The sequence below is a fragment of the Heterocephalus glaber genome, unplaced genomic scaffold (genome assembly GCF_053883595.1).
Source record: "Heterocephalus glaber isolate CG9 unplaced genomic scaffold, H.glaber_assembly_v1.0 deba00001452, whole genome shotgun sequence".
Lineage (NCBI taxonomy): Eukaryota > Metazoa > Chordata > Mammalia > Rodentia > Bathyergidae > Heterocephalus > Heterocephalus glaber.
The window spans coordinates 11,092,086-11,112,121 of record NW_028258302.1 but is presented as its reverse complement, the minus strand read 5'-3'; the positions used below and the strand labels follow the sequence as shown (position 1 = coordinate 11,112,121).

General features: G+C 41.9%; 1 protein-coding gene across 3 annotated transcripts in view; it reads left to right on the top strand.

Moving 5' to 3' along the window:
- The window catches only part of Kpna6 (karyopherin subunit alpha 6), a 57,260-nt gene extending 37,224 nt beyond the window's left edge, over positions 1-20,036 (top strand). For all 3 annotated transcript variants that reach the window (XM_087215381.1, XM_087215382.1, XM_087215383.1), the window contains exons 5-14: positions 953-1,047; positions 3,795-3,926; positions 5,653-5,741; positions 6,558-6,657; positions 7,051-7,214; positions 7,397-7,475; positions 10,984-11,109; positions 11,594-11,721; positions 14,114-14,292; positions 15,022-20,036. In XM_087215381.1, the coding sequence (XP_087071507.1) occupies positions 953-1,047; positions 3,795-3,926; positions 5,653-5,741; positions 6,558-6,657; positions 7,051-7,214; positions 7,397-7,475; positions 10,984-11,109; positions 11,594-11,721; positions 14,114-14,292; positions 15,022-15,209 (1,280 nt within the window). In that variant the 3' untranslated portion in view covers positions 15,210-20,036. The remainder of the gene's footprint in view (positions 1-952; positions 1,048-3,794; positions 3,927-5,652; positions 5,742-6,557; positions 6,658-7,050; positions 7,215-7,396; positions 7,476-10,983; positions 11,110-11,593; positions 11,722-14,113; positions 14,293-15,021) is intronic.

Here is a 20,036-nt window from a genome sequence, read left to right as displayed (position 1 = left end):
CCAAGAAAAAACTACTGATCTTTTTGCTGGGGAATGGTGGTGCGCACTTGGGATCCTAGCACTCAGAAGTCTGAGGCAGGAGCATTACCTGAAGTTGGAGGCCAGCCTGGGCTACATAGTGAATTTCAAGGCCAACCTGAACTACAGAGTGAGACTTTGTCTCAAAAAAACCAAAAAAGCTGGATGTTGTGGCAAATGCTTGTAATCCCAGCTCTCAGGAGGCTGAATCAGGATTGTCACTAGTTCAAGGCCAGCCTGGACTACATAGCAAGACCCTGTCTCAAAAAAAAATCCATTAGGGGCCTGGGGATTTAGCTCAGTGGTTTCGCTGCCTGATTCACAAGCACAAGGTCCCGAGTTCGGTGCCCAGTACAAAAAAAAAAAAAAAATCCAGTAGAACAGAACACTACTGGTCTTTCTTAGAAGGGAAATGTATAAATTAGGGCTACTTACCTCTTGCATTTTCCTCTTCCTTACTATTCTGTCCATACATTAAGTAAGCCACAGGTGATCATGCTAAATTAGGATTGCCTTTATACTTTAGCATGTCAACCATATTATGCAATTCAAAGGTGAGCAGACATTGCTAAAACCACTGAGGAATTTTTTTTTAAATAAATTTTATTTTATCCCATTCCCCCCCATCAAGCCACCTCCTCTCATTTGGGAATGTTTTTAAGGGTGATCAGAAGTATCCAGGGAGGCCAGGAATGGTGGCACACACCTGTAATCTCAGCACTCAGGAGGCTGAGGCAGGAGGATTGCTGCAAGTTCAAGGCCAGCCTGGACCATGTAGTGAATTCAAGGCCAGACGGAAGCACATGGTGTGACCCTGTCTCAAAAAAAAAAAAAAATGAGCAAAAGCAAAATAGGAAAGATTGTGAACTCACCTCTGTAAAATAAATCAACCAAAGCCTCCTGATTTTTTATCTGTTTTATCTTCCTCTTTCAGAGCCTAGTCCTCCAATAGATGAAGTTATCAACACTCCAGGAGTAGTTGATCGGTTTGTGGAATTTCTGAAGAGGAATGAGAATTGTACTTTACAGGTAAACCCCAAGAGTATGTAGTGACCAAATGGAAGTACTTCGTCCAAGAAATTTTTGTTTGTTTGTTTGTTTTTGGTACCAGGGATCGAACTCGGGACCTTGAGCTTATGAGTTCGATCCCCAGTACCAAGAAAAAAAAAGAGAGAGCCAAAATCTCTTCCTTAACCCAGATGCCTCGTGCATCATGGCGTCCCCATGCACTCTGCGGACTTGGCCTACTTCCCAGCACCTGTGAATTCTTGCGGGCTGCAGACAGTTGGTGGCCATATCTTGTTGAAGATTTTGACATCCATGTTCATTAAAGAGATGGGCCTATCTGAAAAACTGGATTTCAGCTTGCCAAAGATTAAAACTAGACCCCTATCTTTAACCATGCACTAAACTAAAATCCAAGTGGATTAAAGATCTAAATTAAGACAGAAACACTAAACTTGCTGGAAGATAATTTAGAACTCTCGAAGACATTGGCATAGGAAAAGACTTTATGAACAAATCCTCAGTACCATGGGAACTAGCACAAAGAATCAACAATGGGGATCTCATCTTATTAAAAAGCTACTGCACTGCAAGAAAAACCACCATCAGAGTTAAGAAACAACCTACAGTGTGGGAAAAAATTTTTACCAGCTGTTCCTCAGACAAAGGTCTACTATCTAGAATAGGGCCAGGGATTTAGCTCAGGGGTTCTGCTGCCTGCCTTACAAGCACAAGGTTCTGAGTTCAATCCCCAGTACCAAAAAAGAAGGAAAGAAAAATGTATTATCTAGAATAAAGAACTCAAAAAATCAGACCCCTTCAAATATAAAGACACAATTCAAAAAGGCATCTGAAATGAACAGATATTTCTTAGACAAAGAAGTAAAACCAGCAAATATATGAAAAAATGTTCAACATCACTGGTCAGTCGAGAGATACAGATGAAAACAATGAGATTCCACCTCACCCCAGAAAGAATGGCTGCTATCAGAAAATCAATAACAAATGCTAGCGGAATTGTGGGGAGAAAGGAACCCTTCTCCATTATTGGTGGCAATGCAGGCTGGTGCAACCACTGTGGAAATCAATATGGAGATACCTCAAACAACTAGGATTAGAGGTGCTATTTGACCCAGCTATCCTCCCTGCTGGGTATCTTCCCAAAAGAATCATACCACAGTGATATATGCATACCCATGTTTATAGCAGCACAGTTTGTAATAGCTAAAACTTGGAAATAGCCAGTTACCCATCAACTGGAGACTGGATAAAGAAGATGTGTTTTTTAATAAAATGGAGTACTACTCAGCCATAAAGAGCCAGAAACTAGAGACATTTTTGGATAAATGGATGCGCACTGAGGTCATACTCTTAAGTGAAATAAATAGAACACACGTGTAAATACCGAATAGTTTCTCTGGTGTGAAAAACTAAAAGTGTAAATAAGTATCAAAATGTATAATTGATAATGTGAAATAGGAAGAAAAGGTCTAAAGGAGTAGGGGAAGTGGGAGGGGTAGGGGAAAGGAAAGAAGGGAAAATAAAAAATATGAGAAAAGGAAAACATGGAAACAAAATCTTTATAAATAGGGAAGCGTGGAGGGGTTGAAGGGAGGGCAGGGGAATAGGGGAAAAATAAGAACCAAGATACATCATGTAAAGGTACAAGATCCCAATGATGAATGTCACTGTATTGTATACCTAAAATGTACCAATAAACTTAATAAAAAAAAAAATCTCAGCAATAACTGAAGTATTGCTTTTGTTAATTAGGTAGTTTTAACTGTTCCATGCTGTGTATATATATTGTACATGATATCGTTCAATGTTATCTGTCTAAACTTTTTTGTGTGTGTAGCTCAGTGGTAGAGCACTTGGCTAGCATCCACAGGCTATAGTTCAATCCCCAGCACTACAAAAAAATTTTTTGTAATGTCGAAGGAAAGATACCAGAATATAACAGGCTGACCATTTCATTATAGAGTCTGTTCCACTTCTTACTATCTGTTTTTACTGAGGGAAATTGTTAGCTTCTCTCAGTCTCTCTTCTCGGAGATGGATGTTAAAGTAAATCTATTTGAACTTGCTAGAAACTCAGCTGACAGGGACTTTAAGAGGCCCATTTCATTCTTTACTTGCTTTAGAAATGAAGAAAGTGAAGCTAGGAAATAAAAAAGTGTCCCATGCTTTCTTTGATAGTGTGGGACTACACCTGGAGTGTTGAAGTCTAATTCCATCTTCCCATTGTGTCACATCACTACTCTTCTCACCATTTTCTACAGGGAGGGGAAAGACTTATGTTTCTTTTGATTAACTGATTTCAGTATTAGGGATTGAACCCAGGGACTTGTATATCCAGGCAAGGACCCTTACCATGGAGCTACATCCCTGGCCTTTCCCCATACTTTTTTTTTGCAGGCAGACTCATTAAATTTTCCTAACTGGCCTCAAACTTGTGGTCCTCCTGCCTCAGCCTCCCAAGTAACTGAGGTTGTAGGCATACATCACCATGCCTAGCTGGTTTTGTTTTTATTTATGGACAGAAAGTTTACTATTTTGCTTTTTATTCTGGTTTGTTTTGTGTTTTGGAGACAGGGTCTGACTGCGTAGTCTAGGCTGGCCTTGAACTTTCAATCCTCTTGCCTTAGCCGCTTGAGTGCTAGGTCACTGGCATGTGCCACCACATCTGGCAGGTTTATTGCTTGAGCCACTAATAGATGTGGCTGCTTAGACTGGATGCCCTCTCAATCATGATTTAATCTCACTTTCAGTTTGAAGCTGCGTGGGCTCTAACAAACATTGCCTCTGGAACCTCTCAACAGACAAGAATTGTTATTGAAGCAGGAGCTGTCCCAATTTTTATAGAGCTGCTTAACTCAGACTTTGAGGATGTACAGGAACAGGTAATGCTCAGATTTGGCTTAATTCTTGATGGTACCAATGGTATAACAAAAAATATATTTGGGGGCCAGGGATTTAGCTCAGTGGTTCCGCCGCCTGCCTTGTAAGCACATGGACCCCGAGTTCAATCCCCAGTACCAAAAAATATATATATATTTGGTCTCTGTCCCAGTTTCTTGGCATGGTGCTCTGAAAGCCCTTGGAGTCTTCTGAGTGGTAAGACTGTCGTTTATTATTTATAGAGCTCCTTGAGTCTGTGTAATGAGATGACCCAAAGAGATCCTCTCAGTAGTTTTCAGAAGGGTTTGGTCATCAGAAAGACCAAATACAGCATTAGAGGGTAGGAATTCTCAGCCAGTAGGAGAAGGGTTATAAAAATTATTTTTAAGGGCCAGGGATTTAGCTCAGTGGTTCTGCCACCTGCCTTGCAAGCGCAAGGACCCGAGTTCAATCTCCAGTACCAAAAAAAAAAAATTTTTTTTTAAATAGAACTTTTGGGGACCGGGGATTTAGCTCAGTGATTTCACCGCCTGCTGCACAAGCACAAGGACCCAAGTTCAATCCCCAGTACTAAAAATAAAAAATAGAACTTTTGGGTTCGTGAGCACATCTATTTGCTGGGAAGGTAGAGGAAGGTGTGGAATTTGTACACTACCATCCCTCCATAGTCTATACCTTCCCCTGTGTCTCTTTTCTATTTGGCTGTTCCTGAGTTGTAGCCTTTATAATAAACTGGGTAAACATGCATTGAGTGTTTTCTTGAGTTTTCTGGGTCATTCCAGTTATCAAATCTGAGAGAATTGTAGGAATCTCCAAATTTACATCTGGTTAGATTTACAGTGGTTGTTGGGACTTGGTATTAGTGTACCAAGTAGGGACAGTCTGTGAGACTGACCTGTGGCATCTGTGCTTTAGTATCAAAATTGAGGGGCTGGGGATTGAGCTCAGTGGCGGTGCACCTCCCTCGAAAGCTCCAGGTCCTGAGTTCAATCCCTGGTACCGGAAAAAAAAAAATTGAATTGAATTATTGGATGTGCAGTTTGTGTCAGAATTAGTTGTTAGTGTGGGTAGATTGAATTCCATACATTTAGTATGAGAAGTGGTGTTAGAAAAGAAACACTGCTGAGCGTGGTGGCATATGCCTCTAATTCCAGCATGGGGAAGGCTGAGGCAGGAGGATCGCCGTGAGTTTAAGCCCAGCCTGAATTACATAGCAAAAGCCTGTCTCAAAAAGTTTTTAAAAAAGGGAAAAGACAGCACAATACTCATTTTTCAGTACTCACAGATCATAGAGATGAAGTTATAATTTCTCTTTACCCCATTGAATTATTGCTGGTTTTACAGAAACGCAGAGTGGTAGTGGGATCATTCCTCCATTTCTATGTATAGAATTGGTCCAAAATGGTTACAAGAATGTAACTTGGTGATTGCTTTCTCCTTTCCTGGGGGAGGGGAGGGATGGCAAGATCTGATTTGATTTCTCTGGCTGTAATACAAATGGCAGGCAGCCTGTCTTCCCCACTGAACCAGGATCTCTCAGGGGAAAGTTCTTATAGAGCAAGTGCTCTTATAAGAATTTCCACAGGGATGTTACCTGAGCTTGTTTAGTGTGTGTTTTGGGTCTTGACATTGCTCTCAGCCTGGTGGGTACTCTGTAGTACTGGACTACAGAATAGTCACAGAAGCTACCAGGCCTTAAGGATGACAGTTTCATCGTCCCCTTTTCAGGCAGTCTGGGCTCTGGGAAACATAGCTGGAGACAGTTCCGTTTGCCGAGATTACGTCTTGAACTGTTCCATCCTTAATCCTTTGTTAACGTGAGTAATTACAATCACTGGCACCTGGGGCATCTATAGGATGGCCATATGATAAGTCATTTGGGGGCAGCTTACTTGATTTGTTAAGATGATAGGTTAAAAAAAAAAAAAAGGTAAATATAAAAACTGCAGAAATGCATTCCAATCACCAAAGTAAAAGATAGCTTTTGAGAGTAAGAATATTGTTCCCCTGGTCTGTGTCAAGGAGGATCTTATTCCTTACCCCATAGTACTATGGAACTTCATGTTGGTCATATCTGTCTTACTGAGCTAAGGAGAAAAGCAGGACAAGTCTGAAAAAAATCCAGCCTTCTCTTTAAAAAGCATTGATATGCTATGAGATTATCCATAGCTACATTCTATTGTAAATCATGAATCAAAGACCTCATGAGAGGTCATCTAGACTCCTCCCATCCTTCCCCTACCCCATAACCTTAGAATAAGCTAAATCTAAAGCAAAAGAGATGAAAATTATTCCATATTGCATGGCTAACACCCTCTCACTAGACTTCAGCTTTTATTTCTAAAGAGAACACTACTCCGTGTCCCCAACTTGTACTTGGAAGCTTTGCATGCTTACTCGAGAGCTAGCCTTCTGTTTTGTCTCTATTAGCTATGGTGTTAACTAGCCACAGTTGGTCCTAATCTCGTGTGCAGAGGTCAGCCAAACTGCTGTATTGATTTAGGTGTATGGGTAGGAAAAACGGGCTTCTAGAGTCTTATGGGTCTTACTGAATTTGTTTCCTGGAATTTGGTGGCAACAGCCCTATGCTAGGGCATCAGTGCACAGGATCTGGCTTTGCTTTTTTCCTTCAGACTCCTTACCAAGTCCACAAGACTGACAATGACACGGAATGCAGTTTGGGCCCTGTCAAACCTTTGCCGAGGGAAGAACCCACCCCCAGAGTTTGCAAAGGTAAGAAAGCTCCCACCCAGCCCCTGCTTGATAGCAGATTCCATCCATCATATAGAATTTTTAAGTTGGATTCTCCTTAGAGCCTCAAGTCATACGAACCTGAAAGAGAGGCAGTTGTCAATGAGAAGATGATTTTTTTTTTTTTTTTGGTGCCAGGGATCGAACTCAGGACCTTGTGCTTTTGAGGCAGGAGGTGGAACCACTGAGCTAAAGCCCCGGCCCGAAGATGATCTTGTATATCCATTGATAAAGTGAACATTTGAAGATTTAATGTAGTAGAGATCCCCAGGATCAAGAATTATTTTTTGGAGAGGTAGTAGCAGTGTTAGGCTTAGTGGTAGAGTTGATGTACCCATGTCCCACTATGAGTCCTTCTCACTCTGCTTCCAACAGGTCTCTCCTTGTTTGCCTGTATTATCTCGCCTACTCTTCAGCAGTGATTCAGACTTGCTGGCAGATGCTTGCTGGGCCCTCTCTTACCTGTCTGATGGCCCCAACGAGAAGATCCAGGCAGTTATAGACTCTGGAGTCTGCCGGAGATTGGTAGAACTTCTCATGTGAGTACAGAGGATAAATGTTCCCTAAGCTTCTCCATGCTCTTGCCAAAGAGCTGCAGCCAGCAGTTTGCTGACTTTCCCAAGGTTTGGAGCCGTGAGAATCTTGTCAGCCTCACTGTTCAACAGGGCTTAACATGGTTGGTATACTGCCCTTCCATTGATCAGATCTTCCTCCTCTGTAGGCACAACGATTACAAAGTGGCTTCTCCTGCTCTGAGAGCTGTGGGTAACATTGTCACTGGGGATGACATCCAGACACAGGTAAGGAAGGGGTGAAGTATCTTAATTCAGACCAGCTATGGGAGAGCATTGTAGAAGGCTGCCAATGGACAAAAACCCTGCCTGATAGGAAGTGCAATAGTCTAGCAGAAAGCATGGGCTTTCATAAAAAATTCCAGCTTTACCTCTCTGTATGATCATGGGCAACTTGGTTCTTGCTACAAACTGGAAACAAATCATCATCCAGTTGGTGCTTATGAAAGAAAACTAAGTAGAATAACTGGAGTTACTGAGACATCATAAGGTAGTTGTTAAATCTGAGTCATGATTCTTTTGAAATACTGAAAGCTATGGAACCCCACACTATATCCTAGACTAGTAACCTAGACCTTTAGGATCCCATGGACATTGCTTCATGCTGATCTCATGTCCTCCCAGACAGACACAGTGGCATAAACTGTGGAGACTGAGACTGAGGCTCTCTTGAGCCTAGAAGTTTGAAATCAGCCTGGGAAACATAGTGAGAGCCAATTTCAAAATTAAGACTAAAAATAAAAATCTCTGTCCAGTGAAGTAAATAGGGTTCTTCTGTTTAAAAGCTATAGAGGGGCTGGGGATTTAGCTCAGTGGTTTAGGCGCCCGCCTCGCAAGCACAAGGTCCCGAGTTCGATCCCTGGTACCAAAAAAAAGTTGGGCCAGGGATTTAGCTCAGTGGTTCTACCGCCTGCCTCACAAGCAGAAGGACTTGAGTTTGATCCCCGGTACCAATAAAAAAAAGTTACCAAATCATTTGCTTGGGCCGGGGATTTAGCTCAGTGGTTCCGCCGCCTGCCCTGCAAGCGCAAGGACCCGAGTTTGATCCCCAGTACCAAAAAATAAAATAAAAAAATAAAAGCTATAAAGATCTGAGTAATCTTCAGATCTTGAATAGTTGGCATAATTCTATGGGATTCTTCACAAATTTCTTACAAGTAAGCAGTCTCTCACTAAAATCCACACCCTCATTTTCTAGAACATTTTATGTGAGTATGTGCATATGTATGCACACATGTACATTAAAATGTAACATAAGTTTGCTGGACGTGGTGGCACACATCTATAATCCCAGCACTCAGGAAGCTGAGGTAGGAGGATTGCCACAAGTTTGAAGCCAGGCTGGACTATATAATGAGTTCAAGATCAGCCTGAACTCCATGGTGAGGCCCTGTCTCAAAATAAATAAGTAAATAACATAAAATTTACCATTTTTAACCATTTCAAAGTGTAAAATTCAATGATATAAGTATTCAGCCATCACCACCATCCATCTACAGGACTTCATTATCTCAGACTGAAACTATACCCATTAAGAAAACCCCTTATTCCCTTTTGCCCCAAGCCCTAGTGATCACCCTTGTATTTTCTGAGTTTGAGTATTGTGGCCACCTCATATAAGTGGAGTCATACAGTATTTGTCCTTTTGCATCTGATTTACTTCACTGAGCATAATACCTTCAAAAGTTCATGTTCTACCATATTTCCCCCAAAATAAGACCAGCTCTTAAATTAATTTTTGCTCCAAAAGATGTAATAGGGCTTATTTTCAGAGGATGTCTTATTTTTTCACATATAACAATTTACATTTATTCATGTATAAAAATTACATTTATTCGAATACAGTCATGTCATCTTCTGGAACATCATCATAACTCTCTAAACTGCGAATTCTGGCCTGAATTTCTTCCAACTCCATTTCCTATAGAACCATTGTCCCCAATCTCTCATGCCCAGCAATAGAGCTGTCCTTAAGTGAGCACTTCTTGTCCATGAAGTCTGCTCATAGTGCATTGACAACATAGCTGCCAGTGATTTTATGCCATGAATTCTTCACCCAAGTCACGATCTCTTTGCAGGCTAGGCTTCACAAAGTTTCCATTAAATCAAGTGTTAGTTGAAGACTAACACAACAAAAATGATGAGTTAAGAATGATAGGGCCCGGGGATTTAGCTCAGTGGTTCTGCCGCCTGCTTCACAAGCGCAAGGTCCCGAGTTTGATCCCCGGCACTAAAAAATTTTTTTTAAAGAGATAAAAAAGAATGATGGTCCATGGCCAGGAATGTAGCCCAGTAGCACAGCACCTCCCTGGCAAGTGCAAGGCCCCGAGGTTGATTCCCAGTACCAAAAAAAAGAATGATGGTCTGCACACAAGTGACAAAAAAATTGCAGGCATCAAAATTCAGAAAACGTTTATTTCACACAAGTGCATTAAGTACCTTTGTTACAGTACATGATGTATTGAATTATGAAGATTCATATTAGACACAACCACATCTGTTATCAAGTGCACACATTATTCATGCATTGTGTCTGTGCTTCAATTGGTCATTTGGCAATAAGTCTCCAATTTACCTTTTTACATAGATGTTTACCTCTTATCCAGAGGCATCTGCTTGACTATTTACAAATACTTAATATATGTTATCATTTATTTTAAATGTTAATGTCAATAATATTACTTATTCATGTGTAATTATATATTAAAATTATAATCCAGTACGTCCATTGTTGTTGCAACAGATGTACTAAATGCGTTGTATGACTATCTTAACTGGGGCTTATTTTGGAGATAGGGCTTATGTTATGAGCATCCTGAAAAAATCATGCTAGAGCTTATTTTCCAGTTAGGTATTATTTTGGGGGAGGTACAGTAGCATGTATCAGAATATCCTTCCTTTTCAAGGCTGAAAAATTCATGTCGATATAGACTAAATTTTTAAATTCATTCATTCATTGCCTGCGGACATTTGGGTTGTTTCTGCCTTTTAATTATTTTAAGTAATGCTACTACTAACATTGTTATACAGTTATTTCTTTAAGTCCGTACTTTTACTTCCTCTGGGTATATAACCAGAAGTGGAATTACTAAATAATAACAATAACAGCCATCTTAATGGGTATGAAGTGATATCACGTTGTATATTTTTATTTCCCTAATGATTAGTGATATTAAGCATCTTTTTATATGTTTATTAACTGTCTTTTTTTTCTTTTGGAACCGAGGATCGAACTTGGGTCCTTTTTTCTTTTTTTGTGTGGTACTGGGAATTGACCCCAGGACCTCACACATGCTGCACAAGTACTCTACTGAGCTAAATTCCAACCCTTTCACTCATTTTTAGTATATGTGCTGCCAAAGCAAGCACATGCTCATTTTTTATATGGGTTTTTTAGGAGCGTGTTTATTGTTTAGTTGTAGGATTTCTTTATATAGTCTAGATATTAATCCCTTATTAGATTTTTTTTTTCTTTTTTGTCAATATGAAGGATTGAACCCAGGGCCTCAAGTGTGCTAGGCAAGCACTCTACCAGTGAGCTACATCCCAAATCCTAGATTTTTGCAAATACTTCCTGTCTTTCCCAGTGTTTTGCACATACTTCCTGTCTTTCTGTTTTACTTCCTGTCTCTTTTACTTTTTCACTATTTATGGTAGCTTGATACACAAACATTTTATTTTGATTAAGTTCCAATATCTAATTTTTCTTTTGTTTCCTGTGCTTTTGTTGTTGTAGGTCATTCTTAACTGTTCAGCCCTCCCTTGCCTCCTCCACTTGTTGAGCAGCTCGAAGGAATCAATTCGAAAGGAAGCTTGCTGGACCATTTCAAACATCACTGCTGGAAACAGGGCTCAAATACAGGTAGAACAGCAAGGAGGCATCAGAACATGAGGGGTTGTTGGATATTTGCTTCCACAGAAAGAATTAGTTTCCTTTTAGAAATTGGGACCAAGGGCTGGGGATTTAGCTCAGTGGCTCAGTGCCTGCCTGGCAAGCACAAGGTCCTGAGTTTGATCACTGTTACCAGAAAGAAAAAAAAAAGAAATTGGGGCCAGAGGGCTGGGGTGTAGCTCAGTGGTAGAGTGCTCACCTAACATGCACAAGGTCCTGGCTTCAATCCCCAACACCATCACCAAAAAATAAATATATATATATGTGCTATTGTTCAGAGATTCTGTTCAGTGGAAGCTGCATTCCTCTATAGCCTGTTAACCTATACAGGAAGAACAAAGGAGAACTCCCAGGTCGGGGAAGATGTCTAAATATTAGCTGATTTTTTAGTTGAATTTGCTTTCACTTCTTGAAATGATTGATTCTCCTTCCCCTCTCCTCAATCCTATCTCAGGCTGTCATAGATGCAAATATTTTCCCTGTGTTGATTGAAATCCTTCAGAAAGCAGAGTTTCGTACAAGGAAAGAAGCAGCCTGGGCCATCACCAATGCCACATCAGGAGGAACCCCTGAGCAGATCAGGTATCACATTCCTTTCCTGTTGACTGGAATGATATGTGTGCTCTCCTTTCTTTGTGGTTTACATAAACTGCTTTTACTTGGATAGGTCTGCCCCCTGGTCCAGCTGCAATAGGACTTAATTGGTAAGCTGTTACAGTGATAGGAGAATCTGGAATAGATTCCTAAAGACCATAATGTGTGATACCTCTCTTCTCTGCCAAAGAATAAAAACCTGTGGCACTGGTATCCATCCCTCCTCTACCTGTTCTTCTTCCTAGCCCCCAAAGAACTGAAATCTATGTAATTCTCAGTTATTCAAACAAATGAAGACCCATGCTCTGGATCCATCAAAGCAGCTTCTTTGAGGTTTTATTTGTTTATCAGTGTTTTGGGTTTTGGGTTTTTTGTTTATTTTTTGAGACAGGGTCTTACTAAGTTGTCCAGACTGATCTTGAACTCACTATGTAGCCTAGGCTGGCCTCAGACTTGCAGTGATTCTCCTGCCTTAGCCTCCCAAGAGCTGAAACTATAGGCATGCACCACCATGCCCAGCTGAGAAATAATTTTTTGTTTTTTTTTTTTGGTACCGGGGATCGAACTCAGGTCCTTGCACTTGTAGGGCAGGTGGCAAAACCACTGAGCTAAATCCCTGGCCCTGAGAAATAATTTTTGAAGATGAGTCTTGTTTTTGTTTTCTTTTTTGGTACTGAGAATTAAACTCAGGACCTCACGCTTGCAGGCAGGCAAATCCCTGGCCCAGAAGATGAGTCTTAAGAGAAGCAAATAGAAAGTTATTATGGGGCCAGGGATTTAGCTCAGTGCTTCCGCCACCTGCCTCGCAAGCCAAGGACCCGAGTTTGATCCCCGTTACCAAAAAAAAAAAGAAAGTTATTGTGTTTGTGTCTGTGTGCACATGATACTTTTTTAAATTTTAATTTCCGTTTTCTGAATCTTAATTGGAGTATTGGGATTTGGATGTCTTGCCCTCTCCTGTGGCCTACTCAGGGAAGTATACTCAGTAGATATAAAACCTAAAAACAAAATGGATAGCCATTGAGTTAAGCATTAAAGAATAAATATAAGATTGTAAAAAACCTTTTTTTTTTTTTTTTTTTGGTACCAGCGATTGAACTCGGGAACTTGTGCTTGCAAGGGCAGGCAGCAGAACCACTGAGCTAAATACCCGGCCCTGTAAAAAAACCTTTTAGACAGAGCAAAGTATAAGTAAAGGTACAATAATAAGAAATCTGGAGACCTGCTGGGGAAGTTATAAATTTCTATAATCTCAGCTACTCAGAAGATTGAAGTAGGTTAATTCCAAGTTTGATCCCAGCTTGAGCAACTTAGACCCTGTCTCAAAATTAAAAAAAAAAAAAGATTGGGGATGTACCTCGGTGATGGAACACTTAACTAGTAAGGATGAGTCCTTGGATTCAATCCCTAATACTGCAAAGAAAGACAGAGCTGGGCAGGTCAGAAGAAATCTTCAGACCTTTACAGATTGGAATGTAATATCCTTAGAAGGGAGTAGAAGGCAGAGGTAGAAAAAGACCTGGGAGCTGGAGTTGTAGAGAATCCATGCAATGAATCCTTGATCTATGAATTGTTCATCCCCGAGGACTGGTTTGAACTGAAATTGGTCAATTGAAGCCTCAGGCTCCTCTGCATATCCTTCAAAGTCTCTTTCCTGTATATAGGCAAATTTCAGTGTCCTTAGAAAGACATTGGCCCAGGATTTCTCAACCTCACACAGGAAAGGGTACTGTAATGTTTCTTTCAGAACTCTTTAAGAGTTAGATCTGTGTCTGAGACCATCTGGGAGCACAAGCAGCTGGCATTTGGGTTGTAACTCAAGATTTTGGTCATAAGTTAAAATTAAAATTCTGGTCGTAACCCAAGTTGTTCATAAATCAGGCCGGTAGTAACTTGACCCATTGTATTATCATCCCTTAGAGCTTAGACTTAGTGAAATAGGGAACCTGTGAAAAATTTTAAACAGGAAAGTGTTCAGAGTGGTAATGTAGCCAGTGCAACTTCAGGGGCTAGAAGAAAGAGTCTGTGGTGAAATAAACTAGAAACATGTGAAATAAACTAGATAGCAAAGGAAGGGTGGAGAGATTGAGGGAAAGAATGGGTGGTTATCAAGACCCAGTAAACCCTGGCCTGGTAGCACACACCTGTCACTCCAGAGCTCAAGGAATGAGGCAGGAGGATCACTGCAAGTTTGGGCTCAGCCTGGGCTACATAGTAAGTTCAAGGCCAACCCTGAATAGTGTGACTCTGTCTCAAAAGACTCGGTAAAAGTAGATTGCTGAAAGTGGTGGCATATGAGGAAGACCCCTAACCAAAATATCTGCCCACCACTTAACTTGCTCTGCATTAAGTTCGAATTTGCCTTGTCTCTGTCCCCCAGGTACCTGGTGTCACTGGGCTGCATCAAACCCCTGTGCGACTTGCTGACTGTAATGGATTCAAAGATTGTACAAGTGGCCCTCAATGGACTAGAGAACATCCTGCGGCTTGGAGAGCAAGAGGGCAAGCGCAGTGGCTCAGGGGTCAATCCCTACTGTGGCCTCATTGAGGAAGCCTATGGTATGTTCTTTCTCCATGACCTCACCTCTGCCTTTAGTGGAGAGATTATAGGTTAGAATCTGGCAGCTGTCTGCCTCCAGAACAGCACATATATGTTTGTGTTAGGTTGTGCGTATGTGTGCTAAAGAACATCCATAGCTTCCATGAGACATAAATCTGTCTCCAAAACCAGTAAAGAACTCCTACACTAGCCAAGTTCTTCCACCCCATAAGAATAACAGGCACATATATATATGATTTGGATGATTTGGGTCATCTTTCAAATCCAGTTTTATACCACCAGTTCTCCCTCTTAGGACCAGTAGGTCAGTTCTCTTTCTAATAGGCTGTACCTAGTAAGGATGATGCAAAAGCAAACACAAAACCCCAAACTGATAATAGTACCAGGAGCTAGAAGGCACATTTCTAGCAGAGTTTCTAGCAAGTTCCCAGAAGAGAGATGGATTGACTCATCACCCATCTCCAAGAGGTGAATGATGATTTTCTCAGATGAAGTTTAAAACAGAATCAGGAGTAGATCTTCTCATTTCTAACTGACATTTTGGTCTTTTTCTTTGGGGATTTTGTATTTTGGGGAAGACATCATGACTCTTCTCTTTCACGTCAAAGAGTGATCTGATCTTACTACTTATGCTTGTAAACACAAACCTATCTTAGGGTAGGAAAAGTACATAAATGTTTCATAGACCCACAGAAAAGTACTCACACACACTTCATTCTACCTCCTAGGTTTGGATAAAATCGAGTTTCTCCAGAGCCATGAGAACCAGGAGATCTACCAGAAGGCCTTTGACCTCATTGAGCACTACTTTGGTGTAGAAGATGATGATAACACCCTGGCTCCTCAAGTAGATGAAACGCAACAGCAGTTCATCTTCCAGCAGCCTGAGGCCCCCATGGAGGGCTTCCAGCTATAATGTCTGCCTCCGGGGAGGGGAGGGGAGGGGATGGGAAGCACCACCAGCCACTGGTAGAGCAGCCTTCTGGTGGGCAGAAAGCCAGCCCCCACCATCACCTGCTGCCCTGCAGACTGTGCTCAGGACCTGCTCCACCCCCTTCCCTGGAGGGAGTGCCCTCTGGACAGACAGAACCATCTGAGGCTCACCTTTGGGTTTTGGGGTTTTCTTCCTTACACTCTATTTTGGCTGCACACATGTCTTTAACCCAGGAGCCCGGGGGTAGACAAAGGAGGACTGAGGTAATCATTTTGCACCTTTCTTTGTTTTGTTTTGTTTTGTTTTGTTTTTCTTTAATGGTGACTTCTTTTCTTTTATCTTCTTTCATCCTTCCCAGTCCTCTGCCCTGATCAATGTAACTCTTATTTTGGGTACATGAGCAGATGGAATATTCCAGAGGTGGGAGGGGAGAGGAGAAATCCAAAACAAAGTGTTCTTGCTTTGATGGAATATTAATCTTGTATGCTTTGATTGAGTTATTTAATTTTTTCTTTTGCACATTTTTCTTGTAAATTAATGTTGCTCTTCCCAAGAGCTGTGAGTTCCTGGTTTTAGGAATCCCAGCTGCCAGCACTGTCTGGGACTAGGGGTGATGGGGAGGCCACTATGAGACAAAGGCCCCTTACTCTCTCTCACCTTTTCCCCAGACCTCTTTAATTTGGAACACACCCTCACTCTCCTGGGCCAAGCACACCCAGTAAGAGGGCAGGGGAGGAGCACAGGCTTTCAGATAGGGCTTCTCATGTGTAGCTACTGACCCCATGTTTCCTACCCACCTTCCAAATGGTGCAACCCAACTTCATTTTTTACTTGAAAATTTCCCTCAGAGTTAATGAACCTCTGAGGTAGCTGTATTTTCTCCTAAGCTCAAGACGGGGCTGTGGTCCCTCCTTCTGAGGAGAAAGTCCTTGCTCTGATGACCCATAAGTTGTAGAGGAAGTTGAAGTGAGACTCCCCAGTGTTGGGATAGTCAGGGATCCCTGCCTTTGGCTTTTCTTCTTCCTCTTCCATAGTTGGATTGTGTATATTTTACTTCCAAAGGAGAGAATGTCAAAACGTTCTGTATTTTTTTATATTCTATATATTAAGTAGGGTAATCTTAATTGATCTTAAGAGGAGGAACTGTCTGTAATTTTTGTGAGTAGAATACTGTGAGGAAGACTAAAAAGATACACGGAACCTTCCCCACTTAGAAGGCCTGAGCTTGGCTCTTTATCTCTGCTTGGATTCTAGGCCATGACCTGGGCCCAACCCTCAGCTCTGCATCCTTTAAGCAGATCAGCCGGCAGGGTCTGTTGTTCCTATAAATGGAGCCGGTAAGGATGGCCTCAGAGCCTGGTGAAATCTGCCTCTCTAGTCCTTCCTACTCAGCATCCTCCTTATATCAGGAAACCCAGAAAGTAGTCTGCATTCCCAAATTCAGTTTCAAAGGCTGTTATCCACATACGTTATCACACACACCTGCCTCTTCTATTACAAAGAAACCTAGCAGCTCTTGTGAGAGCTGTTGGTATCTTCCCTATTTGGGATCCTTGGCCCTGTTTTGGGTTTTCCCTTCCTTATGACAATTATAATCCGGATGCCTTTTCTCCTGACTAAAGCTAGTGCAATGCCCAGTGTCTCACCTATGCTTCTAAGTGGATTACCCATGATAGTAAAGGGAAATAGAGTTGGCCAAAGGTGCCCTGCCCCTGCATCCCCACAGTAATTAGTCAGAGGTGTCCCACTCTTAAGCTATGGCTTTTCTTCCCAAGAAACAATATCACTCTTGCTCCCATTCTTAAGTATTCCCTCTTGGCTCAAGTGAAACCTGTACCCCTTTACTTACAGATCCAAACTTCAAGCTCTTTTTGTTGGCCTTTTGTCTTAAATTTGCCCCCTCCTTCTAGTGTTGAAGTCCCCCTCCAGAGACATTTTCTGAGGAAGATGGCTTAGGGCTAAAAGTTAATAAGAATCACACTACTGTCAGATGCCACTCAAGCACTTAGGAATGATGACTGTGAACCCCTAATTTCCTACGAAGGCAAAGGACAGGATCCTTTTCACTGAACCTGCTATCTCCATTAGAAAACTATTCTCCTTGTTGGGTGTGGTGATGCACGCCTATAGTTCCAGCACTCAGGAGGCTGAGGCAGGAAGATCGCCACAAGTTCAAGGCCAGCCTGAACTACACAACAAGACCTTGTGTTGCTTTAAAAAAAAATTAAAAATTCTCCTACAGTTGAAAGAAAAGTTACTTCCCACCTTCTCCCTCACCACCATTGTCCTTGTCCAAAGGGCAGAGCAGTTTAGTAGAATATACTTTGTACATCTCAAGCAACAGTTAACTCCCTAACACTGGAGCCATATTCTTAGTGTAAGAGACAAATGTCCTCCTTTTCCAACTCCTCCTCCAAAATCTATTTTGGCTTCAGATCTGGATCCTGTACCAGATGGATGACTCATTTTTGGTCATCTAGCTGCTGCTTAAGCCCAGTTTTCTCTAAAGACTTCAAATTCTACTGGGGGCACAATATGAGATTTAAGAGAAAAATAATTTCTACAAGCTTTCCCTTGTGTCTGCCCCAGACTCTTTCCTCTTTATCTTCCTCAAATCCCCTTTCAGTCCACAGGTAAAGTTCTTCCAGCCTACAGAGGCAGTAACCTTTTCTTGTATCTTCTTCTCTTTGGCCACTTTGTGAAGAGCCAATCTATGAAAGACCCTGGCCTAAGTAAGCTCAAAGCCTTTTTGGCAGGTTTCTGGATGGTTATTGCCAGCATGAAAGGACCCCCCTGCCTGCCATACAAAATAACTTGATAAGCTATGTTTTTTGAACCCTTGTATGGTGGAACAGGGTCATATATCCATTTTAAGATCTCTGATGGGGGTGGGGATATCTAGGTGTGGATTAAGAGGACAGGGGGCTTTTTCTTTGCTCACATCTTCAAGTACTGCCAGCTGTTCTCTTTTACCAGCCCCTCTAGGCATTCTTCCCCCAGATCTTCTCTAATACTTACAGGGTGTCTAGTCTTTGAAGCCTGCTTTCAGTTTCAGGCAATCCCCAGTGACCACCTGGCCTTGATGTTGGCTGTAATTTTCTGGTAGAACCACATGGGTTCCACGCTCACTTTGCCAACCTGGTTAGTTGGGTCTGTGGATACAGATGACCCACTGAGGAACAGCTGTTGATAACCCCAGTGATCCCCTTTACCTAGAACCCGTAGGTCTACTTGTTCAACCCTCTTTGCCCTGGTAAGCCATTTTTCTCCCAGGAACTTCTCTCTCTTTCTCTCTCTTTTTCTTAAGCTAAAGCACACAGATCATAGCTGCTGTTGTGGTTAATTGCGGAAAAAAAGAAGACTCCTGGATACAGTCTTTCTCAACCCAAAGGAGTTCAAAAGGAAAACTCTAACAAAATGAAATGCATGTCTATATTCTTAGCGTGCCTGCCTGGGAGGCAGAGGAAAACCAAGCAATACTAACTCCTCATCCCACAGGTTCCCTTTGAAAGGCCCCGTCTCTTGTTCAGGCTTCCTCTCCTCCCCTTTACTCAGTTTGGTATCCAGTGTCTTATGTGTTCCTCAGTAGATTTATGTTATAGGCTCAGATTCTGGATTCTCAGTTAAAGGCAGAGAGCTAGCTCCTCCAGGTCCTTGCAAGCATTCCAGTGACCCAGTAGGGAGGACAGGCTGGCTAGGGGCCTTTCTGGTAGGCTGGGGAAGAATACAAGGCTTAATGCACTGAACCCTAGGAAATGCTTATGACTAGTAGCAGCATCTTACAGGAAGTACTCCCCTAGAAGGTAGTGGAGGTGAGACTGACAGACTGGTCAGAATGGGTTTTCCCTAGCCATTTAGGCTTGCACATTTTAGACCAACCCCATCCAGTGGATCCATGTGGTGGGGACCAGCTGCTTTTGGGCCAAAGCCTTCAAAAATTATTCAGTCAAACCACTGCCCTCTAGCCTCATAGAATATAAGATCTTAGCAAGAAATTGTCAAGGCCAACTATGAATTTTCCTCGAAGAGGGCATTTTGCTTGAGGCCTGGACTCTGCGGGACCAAAGCTGTCTTTGAGAGAAATAGCAGTGTTAATTTGGGGCCCACAACAGCCTAGGAGAAAGATGTGTTTGATTTGTCTTCAAGAGCTTAGGCCTACTTCTGGAGGGCCAGCCTAACTCCTAATACCCATATTAGCCTAAATCTTCTACTATACATTAGTCCTGCTCTCCTGGGTAAGTCTGATTTCAGGCCCTGGATTAGGGAAGAAAACTACTACATCCAGAGGGCTGTGAAGGAAGTCAGAGCTGAGACTGGCTGAGAACCTCTGACCTGTCCTTTAAAAGAAGTCCACATTATGTGACACTTGGACCCTGGAGTTGGATATTGGCTTTTTTAGCCAACTTTTGTAGGAATTGCCTTTTACTGGCCTGTTAAACAAGGGAAGGGGTTATGGGGTCCTAGGCACCCAATAGACAAGATGTCCTCCAAAAATAGCTTGGCTTTCTCCTGAAGATCCTAGGGAGGTGAATCAAATCCTCTTCACTAGTTTTTCTTTCCAAATTCTTTTGCTTTTATTTTTCTAAGAACTGTAAACTCTGGCCATTTTTCATGATCTCAGGGCCCCTGGGTAGACAAAACTTGATGATTTCAGAGCAGACATAGGCCAAGAAAATATGGCATTGAGTGTGCTGAGTCCAGACAATATTTATATACACATCCAAATTTGAAGAGAAAATGTATTTCTTTAGGTTTCAAACACTGTAATAGATAAAAAGCAAAAATAAAAACCTGTTACAAAGTTCTAAA